This window comes from Podarcis melisellensis (assembly GCF_964234715.1).
Source record: "Podarcis melisellensis genome assembly, chromosome: 4".
NCBI classification, from domain to species: Eukaryota; Metazoa; Chordata; class Lepidosauria; order Squamata; family Lacertidae; genus Podarcis; species Podarcis melisellensis.
The window spans coordinates 7786712-7805281 of record NC_138531.1 but is presented as its reverse complement, the minus strand read 5'-3'; the positions used below and the strand labels follow the sequence as shown (position 1 = coordinate 7805281).

The 18570-nt window shown below is 43.4% G+C and overlaps 1 protein-coding gene across 3 annotated transcripts in view; it reads right to left on the bottom strand.

Annotated features, from left to right (window-relative positions):
• The window catches only part of LOC309367739 (uncharacterized protein), a 177185-nt gene extending 159058 nt beyond the window's left edge, over nt 1-18127 (bottom strand). The window contains exon 1 of one of the 3 annotated variants that reach the window (XR_014167307.1): nt 17903-18127. Coding sequence is in view for 1 of the 3 variants with exons in the window: in XM_081907353.1 (XP_081763479.1) it covers nt 14218-14234 (17 nt within the window). In the remaining 2 variants the exon portion in view is untranslated. Of the gene's footprint in view, nt 1-14217; nt 14352-15064; nt 15210-17902 lie in introns of those variants that run through there. The other 2 variants (XR_014167308.1, XM_081907353.1) reach the window with 2 other exon arrangements.
• Between the last annotated feature and the right edge of the window lie 443 nt (nt 18128-18570).

Here is an 18570-nt window from a genome sequence, read left to right as displayed (position 1 = left end):
AAAAAAAGAGCTGTGGGAAATCCCAGCTATTTCTGACCTGAAATCAACAATTCATGGTCTTGCTGTCCTGAAGTATGTCAAGAGGTGCCATAGTGGGAATATGGTCAGTGCTGAATACCCAGCAAAACTGTTCTTCATTTCATCCTACTATTTCTCGGCCTACTTGCAGAGGTTATGATGTGATGTTAAGGAATCCATATTCTGGATGCACGCCAGACTAAGAACACGGGAGCCCTGATGGATTAAACAAATGTTTCATCTAGTCCAGCCTTCTTTTCCCAGAGGTGGCAATGAACTCTCCCTGATCTTTGTCCCAGCATCTGATGTCTGAAGGCATTCCACCTCTGAACAATTCAGTGCTCATATGCAATTTGCACTTCAACTATGACTGGGTTAAGTCAGTCAGAGAATCACTTATTTTTATCATGGCTTTTTTTCATTAGTCACACTTAAAGCGGCTATTGTTTTTGAATTATTTCTGGATGTAAATGTAAGGGGTGCATAAATTGCTTTTGATTTGCTATAGAGATGACATTGTTAAAAGAATGAGGGTATAACATATTCTCTCTCTCTCTCTCACACACACACACACAAACACACACACAGTCTTTGTTTAATGTCTGAAGAAAAGTCCTACAAAGATTGCTAATTATTTTGTCATTTTCGGGTTGGTCCTAATAAAGGCATTATTCCAATGATATTTTGATTTTTTTTAAAAAAATCCTGATGGACCAGTGGAGCTTCAGACATTAGATCCAATGGTAGCAAGAGCATAAGGCAAAGTCTTTTCTTCTTTAGGGGACGATCTGGAGCAGTGGGAACTGCTGAAGAGAGATACAGTGAAAGAGAGGTGGTTCTTGTGCAAATGGAAATTCTGCTAGCATTACCAGTACATTTCCGAGCACAATTCAAAGTGTTGGTGCTGACCTTTAAAGCCCTAAACGGCCTCGGCCTAGTATACCTGAAGGAGCGTCTCTACCCCCACGTTCAGCCCGGACACTGAGGTCCAGCTCCAAGGGCCTTCTGGTGGTTCCCTTACTGCGAGAAGTGAGGTTACAGGGAACCAGGCAGAGGGCCTTCTTGGTGGTGGCACCCATCCTGTGGAACGCCCTCCCTTCAGATGTCAAGTACATAAACAACTACAGTGGAACCTCGGATTGTGGATGTAATCATGATGGAGGCATGACCACAACCTGCAGCGTTCGCATCCTGAAGTGCCGCGTCTGTGCCAGCGCGATTTGGTGCTTCTGCGCATGTGTGAGCGGTGAAACCCAGAAGAAACTCATTCCAGTACTTCTGGGTTTTGGGGGGTCTGCAACCTGAAAACATGTAACTTGAAGCGTCCTTAACATGAGGTATGACTGTATATGACATTTAGAAGATATCTGAAGGCAGCCCTGTTTAGGGAAATTTTAAATGACTGATATTTTGATGTATTTTTAATCTTTTGTTGGAAGCCGCCCAGAGTGGCTAGAGAAACCCAGCCAGATGGGTGGGGTAGAAATAATAAATTATTATTATATATAAGATATCAATCAAATCAAAAGTTAAGAATGGAGTGAAAGCATTTCTAAGATTATATGTCAAAATATTGTTCTAAAAATGACATGTTAATAGGTGTAGAATAAAAAATGTAAGCAATAACAAAATCAGGAATGAAAGAAGGAAAAATCAGAATTTAACAAAAATAATTTATTATAGAATGCAAGGGGGAAGGTAGAAAGAAATATAAAGAAGTCAAATTGCTATGGAGGGAAGTTGAGGGTGGGTGGTGGTTTTTATAATTAAGTGTATAATTATGCAGCTGTTGTAATTTAGATGTTGTATTTTATGTGAAGGAATCATTGGGAATTTTGGTTATTATGTATATATGTCAAGTTTCAATAAAGATCTTTGAAAATTAAAAGAATAAAAATAAAAGTAAATTAAAGAGCTTAAATTTGCTCTTCCTAGTTTTGGACAATCACACTCAGGGGTGGCGTGTCCCATTTCACTGCTTGAGAGAAAACAGTAAGTGCTGCTCTGCCACCCACACCACAGCATCCCTTAACTAGGTTGTGTGGTGGGAGTGCAAAGCAGCGATCAGTTCTGGTGAGGTCTCACCAAAATCTCACAAAATCTTGCATGCTTCATGAGATCTTGTGAGATTTCGGTGAGACCTTGCACAATTTGGGTGAGATCTCATCAGAAACTGGCACCAGTGCTAGCAGCGCTTCTCTGTGGGTGGTGGACGGTTGTGGGGTACCCACAGGGGCACTGCCTTGGGGTCTTCCATCACTCAAGGTGGCTGCTTCACCCCACCTCATGGGCAGGTTGGCTCTGATCCCACTGCAGCACCATAGAACACAGAAGTGAGTCAGGGGACCCTTTAACCCCCTTGGAAGGGGTTTGGGGAAGTATGGTGGTCTCCAGAGTTGGTAGAGTTTCCTTCCACTTGCACAACTATTAAATGCAATCCTTTGTTTTATAAATAGAGATATTTGCTTTAAAGCTTCAATTTTATGTCATATTCCATTGAAAAATATTGAATTCTCTCCCCGAAGAATTTGTTTTCTTTCAAATTCACATTTGAAAGGAGAATGTCTACGAGGCTCAACCATTCTCTCCCCATAACAGAATGTTTGCGGTTTTGGAGAAGTGCTACACTGCTTAAATCACCTTGCACTTCCGCCACAGTCCATCATTTACCGGTAATACAACAAGTGGAAGTAGCTCATCATCTTTTCTAAAACATTTCAGAAGGAAGGGTGACACCCTATTCAAATGGAAGACTGGGAAAGATTATGGGGAAAAGATTTACAATTTACAGCATACTATTCATTAAAGGAAAATTGCTTGAAAATGGTTTATAGGTGGTATGTGATACCTAATAAATTGGCAAAAAATTATAAGACAAATACAAACACATGTTGGAGATGCAACCAAGGGGAGGGAACCCTATTCCATATGTGGTGGATGTTAGGATTCTTGCCCAGTGTTTGCAGTCATGGGATTGCTTTTATCACGTGACAGTGTATGTTTTCATTCCACATAATGGGAAGTGATGGAGACAGGATGTTTTTATTACTGTGTTTCCGTGATGTAGGACTATTGTCCTTTGTTTCTTTCTCTTTGCTGTTTGATGAAAAAGGGGAAGGAGCTAAGTCAGAATGCTCTGAGTGTATTATATGTGTAAATAAAGTAGTTTAGCGAAATGCTGCGCTACTGAGTCAGTCACGCGAACTGCCAACACTCTGCAGAATCCTGAAGTGTGCTGATGCCTCTTGGTGTCAGTCGCTGTGATGTTCGGGAAATTAAAAAAATGTTTGGGAAATTAAAAAAAAAATTGGGCAAACATTTAGTAAAAAACCAGAAGCTTTCCTATTGGGCATTATGACTATAAATATCTCAACGGATAAAAAAAGGGTGTTCCTTTACATGACGACAGCAGCCAGAATATTAATAGCAAAAAACTGGAAAGGAGAGATAATACCAACTAAGGAAGAGTGGGAAAACAAAGTGTGTGAATATATGGAATTAGCTATGATGACAGAGGCAATAAGGGATCAATCGAGCCAAAGATATAGAAAGGAATGGGATTGTTTTGAAAGATATTTACGCAAGCGTGTTGTCTAATGGGCAGGAAAAACATTAAGAGGTGCTGAAAATAAATTTCACAAAGGGAGAAAGTAGTCAGGGAAGAACCATTCTTTTTAATGACAATAAATAAAGCGTAAAACAACACAGTTTGGAGAAAAGGGAGTATGAAGAAGGGAGTAAGGAGGTGGGGAGGAAGTCAACTTGGAGAAAAGGAAATTTATGGTGGGAAATGTTCTTTGGTGACTGTCATTGTACTTTGAAAGGGAAAATTCAATGCATGTAAGTAAGAATATAGTATATATAATTAACAGGGAGTGGAAGAAGATTTATACAGTGGTGCCTCGCAAGACGAAATTAATTCGTTCCGCAAGTCTCTTCGTCTTGCGGTTTTTTCGTCTTGCGATGCACGGTTTCCCATAGGAATGCATTGAAAATCAATTAATGCGTTCCTAGGGAAACCGCCTTCAGACCAGGTCCGGGGACAGTCTGTCCCCGGACCTCTTCTGAAGGCTGGGGGGCGCGGGCTTCGCAGCAGCGCTACGAAGCCCGGCGGCTGGGGCAGGTGTTCCCGCCCCCCCCTGCTTCGGAGCAGCGTTCCGAAGCGGGGTGGCTGGGGCAGGTGTTCCCGCCCCCCGCCCGGCTTCGCAGCAGCGCTACGAAGCCCGGCGGCTGGGGCAGGTGTTCCCGCCCCCCCACCCCGCTTCGGAGCAGCGTTCCGAAGCGGGGTGGCTGGGGCAGGTGTTCCCGCCCCCCCGCCCGGCTTCGCAGCAGCGCTACGAAGCCCAGCGGCTGGGGCAGGTGTCCGGGATCTCTTTTGAAGCAAGCGGCTGCGGAGAGACGCGATCTCCCCGCAGCCGCTTGCTTCAAAAGAGGTCCGGGATCTCTTTTGAAGCAAGCGGCTGCGGAGAGACGCGATCTCCCCGCAGCCGCTTGCTTCAAAAGAGGTCCGGGGGCAGCGGGAAGAGCTGCCCCCGGACCTCTTTTGAAGCAAGGGGCGGTGGGGAGAAGCGATCTCCCCGCCGCCCCTTGCTTCAAAAGAGAAGACCCGCTGTCCCGGGGCAAGCTTCGTTTTGCGAAGCAAGCCCATAGGGAAATTCGTCTTGCGAGGCAACTCGAAAACGAAAAAACCTTTCGTTTTGCGAGTTTTTCGTCTCGCGAGGCGTTCGTCTTGCGGGGTACCACTGTATATGTAATTTTGAAAACGCAATAAAAAAATTCAGAAGGAAAATTTACAGAAAGTTCTCTAGGGTACTTGTGAAGTAGGCATTATAGTCATTGTATTTATGTACATATATTTTGGGCCTATAAATCCTACCAGCAGCACATGCTCCTGCTGTCCCTGGGATCAGGCTCTGAGATTACTATGGTGTTTTGCCCCTCCCACCAACTGCCCCTCTTTCCTGCCCATACACAAATAATTATTGACTTATTTTTGGAGGGAGCATGTCACATAACCCCTATGTTTGTCAAACTATATGTCCTATTTTAACCACACAGACAGACACATAAAGAGTTCTAGGGGCAGCAGCTAACTATTCAGAATGTTGCCCGTTCTGCTTTAATGCTGCTATTATTTTTTTATTGGCTCCAGCAACTCTCACAAGATCTGAACTACAGGTGAAAAAATATTGCCCAGAATGATCTTCAATTTACTTCTATATATTTTTCCTCATGACTGTGGAGTTGCAGCCTCAGCTAGGAACATCTGGATCTCCAAAGGCCAAATAAAGCCTCTTCCCACCTCTCCATGCTTGGGCCATGTGCCGACTCCATGAAATTCTGCTACTCTGATCAATCCGATTTTTGCATTTCTCAAAATGGGCATATTTCCCCTGAACCAGGGACTCCAAAATAGCCTGAAATCTGATCAACTAGCAGCAACAATCACCTTAGCTAAAGTTTAGAAAGATCCTCCTTTTTGGAGCAGTGGAGATAAATCTAACCAGAATGGCGGGGGGGGGGGGGGAATCCGAGAAACTGAGGTACAGAGCCAACTTCTAAATCTCCTCTACTACTATTGCTTCCTGCAAAGAATTCAAAGAAAAAAAATCACTGAGTGGAATCTGCTGTGATTTTGTTTAATTCCACTTGTGAGTTAGTCAGATTAAGAGTGTCATGAGAATGTAGACTGCTAAGTTGCCAAGGATGTTTCACATGTCTTAATTACAGCATGTTGATATTTCTTCTTTATGATGTTCTGCTTCCTACCCAATTAAAGGGGGGAGGGGGAATCTCAAGGAGAAAATTCCCCAGGCAAACGAGACATATGGCTGCATCGTATCAAGCCTAAGAAGAGGAGTTCTGTTTTTTTTTACAAATGCCGCTTATTTTACATAGCACAGAGCATAATACACAAGACAATCTTGTTTCAAAATCTAAAACCAGGGAGCTTTTTCTGCACTGCACATCTAAAGCATTGCTGAGTTGCACTCGCATGTCCTCTTTGGTTCAAATCTGATTGAACCAAGTTGCGTGCACCAACTGTCCTCAAATATGATGCCAAAGCCATATGACCCAACGGCCTCGGAACATGTCTGTGGCTCTGCTTCCAACAAAAGTTTGGTTCTCCAGAAAGAGATGCCATGAAAATTCTTAAAAAATGGCGGCCATACAGCCAAGTTTGCCCTCAGTTCCTAGTCACATGCACCCCATGGTGTGGGTGAATAAGGCCCACTATGGCATCATAAGGCCAATGCAACTAAGTGCCACCTGGTATAATCACCCAGGCGGGCAAAATTTAACAACCGAATTTGGTGCTCCGGGCAATAGACAAGCATCCAAGAAATGAATCTCGGTCCACATTCCTGCCCTTTTCTTAATTGCTCATTCCCAAAGGAACTAAACCTGCCTTTCCTGAAAATAGTGAGCACATGGGGACAGAGAAGGCTAAACAGGATTAATATCAGAAGCAGAAAAGTTTTGTTATTGCAGGGGAGAAAAACGAGAAACATACAGCCATTCCTGAAGCCAGCACTGCAGTCCCTTCTCTAGCTGAGATATAAGGCTGAGCCCCCTAGTATGGCTGGAGGGAAGTCAGCTCGTCCTTTAAATAGGGACCAAGCCCCTCCTCAGACCCCCCTCAGGAATGTACCAATCAGCACCAAGGATTTTCCTGCTCTGCCCCTCTCGCCCAATGGTTACCCTACAAAGTGAAGGTGGTGAAGGTCCTGTGTGAGAGCCTGGAGGCGGTTGGAGGATGGATGGCAGCTAGCAGATTGAGGTTGAATCCTGACAAGACAGAAGTACTGTTTTTGGGAACCAGGGGGCAGGCTGGTGTGGAGGACTCCCTGGTTCTGAATGGGGTAACTGTGCCCCTGAAGGACCAGGTGCGCAGCCTGGGAGTCATTCTGGACTCACAGCTGTGCATGGAGGCGCAGGTCAATTCTGTGTCCAGGGCAGCTGTTTATCAGCTCCATCTGGTACGCAGGATGAGACCCTACCTGCCCGCAGACTACCTTGCCAGAGTGGTGCATGCTCTAGTTATCTCCCGCTTGGACTACTGCAATGCGCTCTACGTGGGGCTACCTTTGAAGGTGACCCGGGAACTGCAATTAATCCAGAATGCGGCAGCTAGACTGGTGACTGGGAGTGGCCGCTGAGACCACATAACACCGGTCCTGAGAGATCTGCATTGGCTCCCAGTATGTTTCCGAGCGCAATTCAAAGTGTTGGTGCTGACCTTTAAAACCCTAAATGGCATCAGCCCAGTATACCTGAAGGAGCATCTATACCTCCATTGTTCTGCCTGGACACTGAGGTCCAGCTCTGAGGGCCTTCTGGTGGTTCCTTCACTGTGAGAAGCCAAGTTACAGGGAACCAGGCAGAGGGCCTTCTTGGTAGTGGCGCCTGCCCTGTGGAACGCCCTCCCATCAGATGTCAAGGAAAGCAGCAGCTATCCTATTTTTAAAAGACATCTGAAGGCAGCCCTTTTTAGGGAAGTTTTTAATATTTAATGGTGTATCATTTTTCATACTCAATTGGTAACTGCCCAGAATGGCTGGGGAAACTTAACCAGATGGGTGGGGTATAAATAAATAATAATAATTATTATTATTATTATTATTATTATTATTATTATTATTATTATTATTATTATTATTGTTGTCTGGAAATATGCCAGTCCCCTTTAGCCAAATAAAGGCAGAGGCGTTGTGGAAAGAGTTCAGATTTATTGCAGACTGCAGTAAGAATGGATGATCCAGAGGAATTTTCCAAATCCCAGACCCCAAATACAAACTGCAAGGCACTTTTGTAACATCCTCTTTATGATTAGCTCATGAACGCTCCCTTTCAGCAACACGATTGGATAACTGAATGTGTGGGCAGCTTGTGGGCCCCTAAAACTAATTTAATTGGTCAGAACAGCCTGCTCCTAAATTACTACGGCAACAGGTGTATTTGAGCACAGCATAAATTCGCGATTCTTCCGCCTCATGGCAAACCTTGCTTTTCCGCTGTCTGCTGCATGAAGACTTGTCTGCATCAGGAGAATGGACAACTCTGAAGTTGTGAAGACCAGTTGCACTTCTGCTATGTGGAGCCAACTTTTCAGCAAAAAAGACAAAAAATGCATATTCATCTCACCGGTGGGGAGGTGCAGGGAGGCCGTGGGATCTAACGAACATTACTCTAAGTGTGTAAAACAAATATATTAACATTTCCCGACTAACACACCTGCATCTGGTTCTATTCAAGGTTTAATTAGCAAGCTGGCAGTTCAAGCTCTTGAATGAAAAACAAGAAAAGAGATGGAGGATAAAAGGCTGGGTTTGTGGGTGCTGTGGGCTCTGACATACTTCCTGGGCCACAATGTCTACCTGGGTCCCAGATCATAATGTCATGTGACAAAGGTACTTGGGAGCAGAAGCTGTAAGGGAAACAGCAAAGGAGTCTAGAAATGTTGTGAAATGCTGAAAAGCTGCAGAATCATTTAGCATGCTGAATCACTGTGACTCATCTTGAGGATGATTCATTCTCTTTATAAATATTGGATCGGCTTGCAGGAAGACTCAGTGAGTGTGTGAGTGTGTGTGTGTGTGTGTGTTGGAGCTTGTGCTCAATGGAGACTGTCTGACTTAGTAACTCTCTGTATGCTCTGAAGCTAGTTTAATCTTCTGTTCACTGTGCTGTTATTTGCAAACAATTTTATTTTAACACAGTAAAGCTTTTATTCTTTTACTGAAGAAGACTCTGTTATTAATTTAACCCAGGGGTAGGCAAACTAAGGCCTGCAGACGGTGTGGGAATCAGCGTGTTTTTACATGAGTAGAATGTCTGCTTTTATTCAAAATGCATCTCTGGGTTATTTGTGGGGCATAGGAATCTGTTCATTCCCTCCCCCCCCCCAAAAAATAGTCCGGCCCCCCACATGGTCTGAGGGACGGTAGACCGGCCCACAGCTGAAAAAGGTTGCTTACCCCTGCATTAACCTGTGTGTCACATAAAGCCAAGGCACCAGAACTTTCTCACTGGGTTACCACCAGCATTCAAAACGCTCATTGTTCTAGGCACATTTTGCAGAGTGGAAGGAAAGGAGGACCTTTTTCTGCCTCCCCTCTTCCAGTTATTCTCTGAAGACTGGATAAGAGACCCTCTTAAAACTATTGGGGGGGGGGACTAGACTGTGTGGAAAATGAACATAAGATTTAAGCTGCAGTTCATTCCTTTTCAGCTTTGTATTCTGGTTATTTAAAAAGTGCACCCGGACATTCCCTTGGTTTAAGGTGCCGTTTAGCTCCTAGCTTTCAGATCTCAGTTTCTAACACTGGTTACCCGCAATGGGCTCCTAAGAATACAAAGAAGACTATCAGTAGAGGGCAGCCATCTTTTTGTACTGTACATAAAATTGCACAGCAAATGGTAACCACACAACCAACATAGCTTCTCCTGTTTCCACTTGCAGCAGCAGCAGCAACAACACCACACCCCTTAAGGAAAATGACAGAAGCTGTACTATTGGCACTACTAATGGTAAGTCCCACCCCTAAGAAACAAATGCAGAATTTCAGGGAAATTCCCCTACCTCACTTCTCTCATTGCAAAATATAGCAAAAAAATTACAAAGGGTCACTTGTACACGGCTCTATTTCCTACCTTTGAAACCAACCTGCTTTCCGGGTTAAAACTTGCACTGATGAAAGCTTACAATCCAGTTAAGGATAAACATTTGATCAAAAATAACAGCTTAAACAGCAAGGAAAGAAAGAACCCGGCTAATGAAAGCATCTTCTGCGGTTATAATCAGACCAACTAATAAAAACGTTCCTGTAAAGGAGTATCATAACTCTGTCTTCTAAAAACTTGAATCCCCAGTTACCTTCATAGAGCTCCCTTTGCAGGAGATCACCTGAGGTACCACTGTACTTTGTTTAACTACTTACCGTAATTTGTTCCGGAGGTTCGTACTTAACTTGAAACTGTTCTTAACCTGAAGCACCACTTTAGCTAATGGGGCCTCCTGCTGCTGATGCGTCGCAGAAGCACGATTTCTGTTCTCATCCTGAAGCAAAGTTCTTAACCTGAAGCACTATTTCTGGGTTAGCGGAGTCTGTAACTTGAAGCGTATGTCACCTGAAGTGTATGTAACCTGAGGTACAACTGTAAGAGCTGCAATGATCAGCACCCTGGTTCTGATAGCCACAGGCCACATTTCGAGTCTTCTCCTGATGGCACAGTTAGGTGAGCACTTGTGGAAAGAGAATTCAGCATTCTAAATTGTTAGAGAGGTGTCCTGAAGCCATTTCTTTACACACAAAATGTATTCATATTGATGATTAAAACTCTTTTTCCTTAGCTTCTAGAAGTGCCACGGTTTAATTTTCTCCCCCCCTCCACCCATCCACCGGTGTGATAAGTCTTCTTGCTAACTTGCAGTATATAACAGCATGATGCACAGCATGTCATAGGAAGATTTGAAAATATGCATATTTAGCTACTCTTGCTTCCTGCATGAGCTTGCTACACGAGTCTTGGAGGAGGCATTAGGGTTTCTCAGGAGGTAGCAACCATGCCTACTTTTCGAAGCTGTAATAACCAACATTAAAAAAATATATTTTGAACTTGTGCAAATCAGCACTTATGGTCATTTGACTTCAGTTAATTATGGACTGGAAATGCTTTTCCATTTACTTTCAAATCCACTGCGGATCATCCGAACTGGTATGCTACAGCGCCACAGGGAGTAACCTGTGTACTATCTCCATTGGCATATGGTAAGAGTTTTTCCCCCTCTCACTTTACTGGCCAGTTTTACAAACAGCCCATTAATTTTTCATGCTGTAGCAGTTTTTGGCATAACTTCTGTAAGACTCAACATTTGCTGACATGGCATTAAAAACTTTGATGAAATGGGGGGAAAAACAAAAACAACCCACTCCTTTTAGGCCATTCTGCTGATACTGCCTAAAAAATATTTTTTTGTCTCTCTCTTGTGCTGTGTTTTTATTCATTGACACAGGTTCATAAAAACTATATCCATTCGTTTAAGAGCTTGTTTGCTTTGACAGTTCATCTCTTTTGCATGCTGCTTCTGGCCGGTTAGTCCAAAGATGCACAGAATGATACAAAATGAGGGTCTTCATTTAATAATAAGGAAGGCATATCTGAGTTGGCAGCATAATGCACAATGAATCTGGGGCTAGAGCACAAAACCAGAAGCATGAGGAGCAACCCAGGTAAGAGACCCTTGCGCTCATTCTGGGATGGCAACTGTGTGTAACTGAGCTGTGCAGGCTGATGGGCAAATGATGTCAGGTGGAAATACACAGTGTAAATGAATATACTAACCAGCACTGTCAAAGCCCATGTAATTCTCTAAATTTGAGCAACATGCTCCAACATTAACTGACAAAACAGGCAAGCTTTATCTTTCTTCTATTGAAAACACCCTTAAGGTTAGCAAATAATGGCTTGATTCAGATGTATACAGTGGTACCCCGGGTTACATACGCTTCAGTTTACAGACGCTTCTGGTTACAGTCTCCGCTAACCCAGAAATAGTACCTCAGAATAATAATAATAATAATAATAATAATAATAATAATAATAATAATAATAATAATAATAATAATTTTATACCCCGCCCTCCCCAGCCAAGACCAGGCTCAGGGTGGCTAACAACCAATAATAAAAACAAGTTGATTAAAATACAATTTAAAAGATTAAGATACAACATTAAAACATTAGGATGCAGCCTCTTCACAGGAGGAGAAGGTTAAGAACTTTGCTTCAGGATGAGAACAGAAATTGTGCTCCGGCTGCGCGGCAGTAGCAGAAGGCCCCATTAGCTAAAGTGGTGCTTCAGGTTAAGAACAGTTTCAGGTTAAGAACGGACTTCCGGAACGCATTAAGTACTTAACCCGAGATACCACTGTAATGGTAAACCATGGTTTGGCATTCCGAGAACAAGCCATGGCTATAGTTTCAGGCTTATTAATTCCCCACTCCGCTCTCCTCCTCCATTGTGCATGAGAGCACAAAATGGAAAGCATCTACTTCCTCTTTTGAATAAGTCACAGTCTCCTCTCATATAAAAAATTTGGGGAAAGCGTGTTCTCCTTCATGGAGAGCACGTGTTGGGGTGGGGGCCGCCAGGACACTCCAAAGTTGGGGGCGGGCTAACTGATGGTTGGCCACTGATGCAATTGGGGCTTCCCTTGATGTTGGGAAAAAATTAATGTTGCCATTTATTGATTGACAGCCAGAAATGCTAAAACTCCTTGCACAAGGCTAGGGCTTCCTCTTTTCGCCCGTGCAGCGGATTGCCCGTCCCTCCCTCCCTAGAATAGGGTTGTTCGCTTTGACCTTGCTATGCCTGTCATGGGGTCATCTGCTTTGGAGCGGGGGGCCTGGTAGGAATTTTGTCCATCTGGCTGATTGGCTGGGGCCATTTGGTTTTTGCCTACTGCGTAGCAAATCGTCACAACTTGTAAGGTTGCGGTTAGGCATTGGTTTATGGTTTGGTTGGTTGAGGGGCATGGATTGGCTGTGCCTGCCCCTCTAATGCTGCTGCTGCAAGGGATTCCGTTAAAGGAATTGGGGGCTAACTATTGCTTGTCCACTCTGTCAAGGGGGCTCGGGCCATAGCAATGAGCTCCTGGTTGCATTTGGGGTGAGGGCAGGTTCCCTGCTCCGCGTAACCCCCAAATGTATTCCCCCATTCTGACTTTCGCATCGTGCAGAATGTCAGTCTGTCCCCCATGGTGGGGGCAGATAGTCGCAACCAATGCCTAAGCAACCACTCACAAATTTGTATTTTAATAAAGTTGTGGCCAAAATTATGCCAAAAACCTTAAACAAAAATTCTGTGTGATGTGTGAGTTATTGGGGTGGACCTGGGGACCTCGATACGCAACTATGGTTTATTTTAAATGTGATTTGTTCAAATGAACTAGGATCAAATCTTGCGTTCAGATCCTGCTTTGATAACTAACTGCATCATAAACCACAGGTTTCTGAGGTAGGATGTAATGAGAAACTGCGGTTTGTTCAAAATTTAAAGTGGAAGCTTTCAATCTCCTCTCCACATGCACATAGGAATTGCCAAGGCTAAGAAGCAGCGTGTGAATCCAACATTCGCCACACCTCATTTTGGTAACACTAAAGTTTAGTGACTAAACCATGGCATAGCGTTATGTCTGAACTCGGCCAATATGTGGATCTCCTCAGTAGCACAGAATTATAGAATCACAGAATTGTAGAGTCGGAATCGTCATCTAGCCCAACCACTGCATTGCAGGAATCTCAACTCAAGACAAAATGTTCATATTTCTTTACTAAATTTAAAATTGATCAATTATCTCAAAAAAAACACCCAAACCCAGCTGAATAAATTGTTGTAGTATCACATATATAACACAGGAAACGATAAAATAAAATGGGATTTGGTAACTGTAAATTGGGAATTTAAAATTGGGACTATAGACTTCAACTAGTTTTTAAACTAGGATTGCAAACATTTTTTTCTTGCAAGTGAAGCTGCTTCAGGTATGGTGATGAAATTATGGGGAAGAGCTCCACTTGCTAAATGCCTTCATGGCACACATCTGTTTAAAAACCCAAAACTAAAGAAAGTAAGCAAACAGCCAAACCTGATTTAAAATCAGTGTAATTGTTGTAAGTTACACAAACATAAACTTTGAGAGGAGTGGTACTTACTTTTAGCTATGGTAAAAGGGTCAGGACCCAGGACTTTGCTCATTCCTTTCTCCCTGTTCTAGCATAAATTCTGCCATTGACTTTCTTAGCCATGGTTCAGCATTACATAAACCACAGTTGACTCTAACCGGGTTTGCAGACACTGTTCAATATCCCCACTTAAGCAGACCATACTTAGCATGCAGTCACTCTAGTCTAGCATCTTAAGCATGGTTCAGGAAATGTCAACAGTAAATCTGTAGTGAGTGATTTCTCTCTGTTGCTTCACTGATGCTGTAATATCCATGGTTGGTTTAAGACTAAAGCTGGATATAAGGATGTACACTTTGATTGCATACTGCAGTTATATATTAGTTATTTGTACTAAGATATATGCAACACTTTTCCAGCAATAGCACCTTCTGATAACACCACCTGCAGTATCAGCAGATAACAATAGTGCCAGTGGTAAGAGAAAAATATAAAATAAGTTAAGCACCTTACCTTTCCACACCAGTCATTCTTTGGAACTAACTCAGCTACAATTCTCTGAACTACCACCAAAGTATCACTGAAAACATTACTCCATACTTAACAGCTCCACAATGAGCTTCTTAACTCTTCTGTTTACCTCAGTATTTTAATTTGCACTGGTCTGATTAGGAGGAAGTAGTAATGGCAAAGCAGATGGTTGTCAGAAATCTGCTTACCCCAATCACGCATTTGAGAGTTTGGTGAGCTGCGCTTTGCAGCTCAGAACGCTATGAAATATTCCTGCATTAAAAAGCCTCCCAAAATCAAGAGCTGGCAGAATGGTTGGTGCTTATCATTCATGTTCTCATTTGGGGCTTTTTTGCTTTTCCTTTTCCAGAAGGGTGATATGTATAAAGTACAAATGCGGAAAAGTGAGACAAAGTCCTGTTTTTTAAAAAAATAAATTAATTAAAAGCACAAACATATCATAGAAGCTTCAGATCCTTTCTCAATTAACTTTCAAAACAACCTGGAACAATGGACTCCTCTACAAAAATCAAAATGATTAATGAGATTTCAAGTAGCTGTGGAATATTAGGCCAAACTCCAAAAGAATGGGGATTTTCTTTGAATATGTCGTGCACAAACATCCTATACCTCTTTGTTTCTTTGCAACAATCTTATACCAAGGAATTCAAGTGATTGACTCAATTAGCAAACAAAGAAATCTGAGGTTGTTTGGATAATTAGCCAGTTAGACTCTGTCAGAAACAGATACATATAACACAATTAAGGGACTTGAAAGTAACTATCCAGAACAACAAGAAAAGAACAAAATTAGTACTCAAAAGCAGAGGTGTAGTTTGCTGTTCTGTACCTGCTTGTCTTTTGATCACATTATCGTCACTCAAACTCAGTCTGTCTGTCGCAGTTTGCATTTCATTAAATTTGTGTTCTTGGCCCAGTAGGGCAAATTTGCATGGCATCACAATGCAAGTGTTTTCCATTGTGGGGAAAAGGAAGAGGGGACAATAGCCTGGGAGGTGTCAAAGGAGGTCAGTGTGGAGTCGATAATATGTGAGCAGGGGAAGGAATTATGTTATGTATTTTTGTGTTTTCATTTTGCAAATTGCCTTGTGATCTTCAGATGAAGGGCGGTATAGAAATTCAATAAATAATAATAATAATAAATCCTTTACTAATCCACGCAAAATCCATTACAAAATGCTTGCTTCTGCATACACCTGCGATAACACACCAGTCCGCAGATTCCCTAGGTCCCAAAGATAAATCAATGAACTTTCTCCATCTCGATTCATAATATGTTCATTCCCTCTGAGTTTGCCCTGCGGCACTGAGAATTTGTGGGGAAATGTTTTTTCTAGCTCTTTACTGATATTTCAGAAAGGCCTGTCTTGCTCCAAATCCCTTCCAGCCAGCCCTCCACTGTTCCCAGTTTTCCCAGTTGCTCATTTGCCCCCTTCCTTGTGAGCCCCCTCCTTTCCCCAGAAACTTGCCTTCCAGCAGCAGTTTGAGTGGAAGTAAACGACTGAGCCCAAAGAAAGTTCCCAATGAAAGATAGATGTTTGGCTAGGGCTCCTGGGTCCTTACAAAGGGGCCTTTGCCATAGAAATACCCTGTTCATAAGGCTTTGAGCCTCATTAAGGCCTAAAATCATCATTCCCACTCCCATTCATTTTAGGGAAAGGGGAGGAACAGAAGTAGCTTGGAACACAGCAAGCATTTCTGCACACCTAGCCAAAATCCAAAGGGATTCTGAATTCAAAACCATGAAACGCTTGTTTAGGTTCTTTCCACCAACCCACCTCTGACGCTTGCCAAGATCACTGGTGAGAGGTCACCAATGGCTGGATGTTAGCATGCTTTATTTAGTTATTCTGTTAGATTTCTGCCCTACCCAGGGATGCAGAGAATGGGGGAGAGATTTCACACACACACACACACACACACACACACACACACACACACCCCAGTTAGGACTTTCTCCCATCAACACTATGGCAACTGAAGCCTTAACGTAATGTTACTTTCTGAGAAGCTTGCTTGGAAATAAATTATATAGCAGTGGGCTAATTTAGATGCAGTGGGAAAATGCTTCCCCTTGCTACACTACATTGCCGTCTTCAAGAAGGCCACGTGCTTCATTTATTTCTAGGTAATGATGTAATCTACATCAATATGCCAGTCCTACCATATAATTTCTCTTTCCCGGTAAGTGCTTATCTTGCACTTTTATAAACATAATCGCAATAGGAGATTTCATTTCGGGGCTTGCAGTCCATTCCCCATATTAATTGCCACCTGCCTAAACACAGCAGTAAACCTCTTGAATGGTCAGACTTTCCCCCATATTAGCCAGTCGTTTAAAAATATTATTACATGAGCCTGGCACCATCTAGAATTGTTCAGACATTTACTATTCCATGGTACATATTTTTATGTTTTATGGCGTGCTTCCCCCCACCCTCCTTCAGACTTCATTCAGATGTGCAGGGGTTTACCAATCATGTTGCATCACCACACAAGGAGTGTTCTGTGCCACCAGGAGCTGGCCAGGTGCTTTTCGAAAGCTTACAATCAGAATACTCCACAGTATACCACTGAATATCAGGTGATGGGTGTCACAAGTGAGAGATACAGCTATTGCACTCATGTCCTGCTTGTGGGCTTCTGACTGGTCAGTGTGATGACACAATGCTGGAGCAGGTCAGGCTCTGTGAGTTAACCTTCATTTTGCACCTGTAAATCTTCTTTTAGTCTGTGAATACAGCAAGCCTCCCATAGCAGAAATGGGGTCTATTCTATTTGTTTAACAATGAAGGGCTTCCTAGGTAAAATCAAAACGCTTAAAAATAAAAAGGAAGCGAGATCTGAAATCCAAAATAATGGTACCCCCTAGGATTGAGTGGAACACTTCTGAACAAGCCTGTGCTAGAATATTAAAGCAAGAGCGGGACTGAATAATTGTCCTCTTAGGCAGGGCAGCAGGGCTGAGCAACTGAATCCATAATGGGTGCAAAACATTCCTTGCTGGCAATTGGCATTACCAGGTTTAGAATGTGTGCAGATCGGCGCAGTACCCCTGTGCGATGCCCCCGTGCACAGATCACCGCAGTGCCTGTAGGAGGCTTGCCCCACCCCCACTGCTCCGGGTGCTGGAACAGCTAGCTGCACCCCTGGGCGGGGGCCAATTAACGCAATTTGTACAATTAAACCAGATTGTATCTTTCCCAGGCCATGTAGTGTGGTTTCCCCTGGAGCAGCCCATATCTAATACCAACCCTGTGGAATTAAGGGGGTTGACCAAAAGGGGCATACCACCCGAGGAATCATAGGGACCCAGGGAACAGACCAAACATTCTCCCCTTTTTATAGCCATCTCCTCTGCTAGGGTTATCCATGTGTTTGTTCACGGCTGCCCTTTTCCATAATACGTCTTCCTCGCTTTCTCCCACCTCAAATGAGGTGCTTATTTTTGGGGAAGGGGCACGAAAATAAAATATGTCCAAAAGGGTGCAGCCAGCATGGTCCAATCTGGAGGGGGCCACCGGTGGGTGAGCACGAAGATTAGCAGCTTGGGGTGGTGACACAAGACACTCCCTGTCCTCTAGCAACCGTGTTACCCCACTCCCTTCCGATTTATACCCAGTGAGTCCTTTTTTCAGTACCAACAACATTAAGACAGACCTCTTACCTTTCATATATAGGAAGCAGCTGAGGGTGTTTCTACTTTTGTTTCCTTTGAGAAGAAGCCTTCCTGAATAGACTTTGCTGTGGGAAAGTGGCAAGTCAGTGGCAAGGCCTTTTGATGGGTTTGTTGTTGTTGTCGTTTAGTCGTGTCCGACTCTTCGTGACCCCATGGACCAGAGCACGCCAGGCACTTCTGTCTCCTGCAGTTTGGTCAAACTCATGCTGGTAGCTTCGAGAACACTGTCCAACCATCTCGTCCTCTGTCTTTCCCTTCTCCTTGTGCCCTCCATCTTTCCCAACATCAGCGTCTTTTCCAAGGAGTCTTCTCTTCTCATGAGGTGGCCAAAGTATTGGAGCCTCAGCTTCAGGATCTGTCCTTCCAGTGAGCACTCAGGGCTGATTTCCTTAAGAATGGATAGGTCTGATCTTCTTGCAGTCCATGGGATTCTCAAGAGTCTTCTCCAGCATCATAATTCAAAAGCATCAATTCTTTTGCAATCAGCCTTTTTTATGGTCCAGCTCTCACTTCCAAACATCACCACTGGGACAGGTTGGCAGATCAATTGACAGAGTCCAAAATGCTTTTCCTGCACCAAAGCTTGATATAGGCTCCAAATAAACCCTTTCATCACCTCCTATCAACATCCCTCTTGACCATGTTCAGAGATGGTC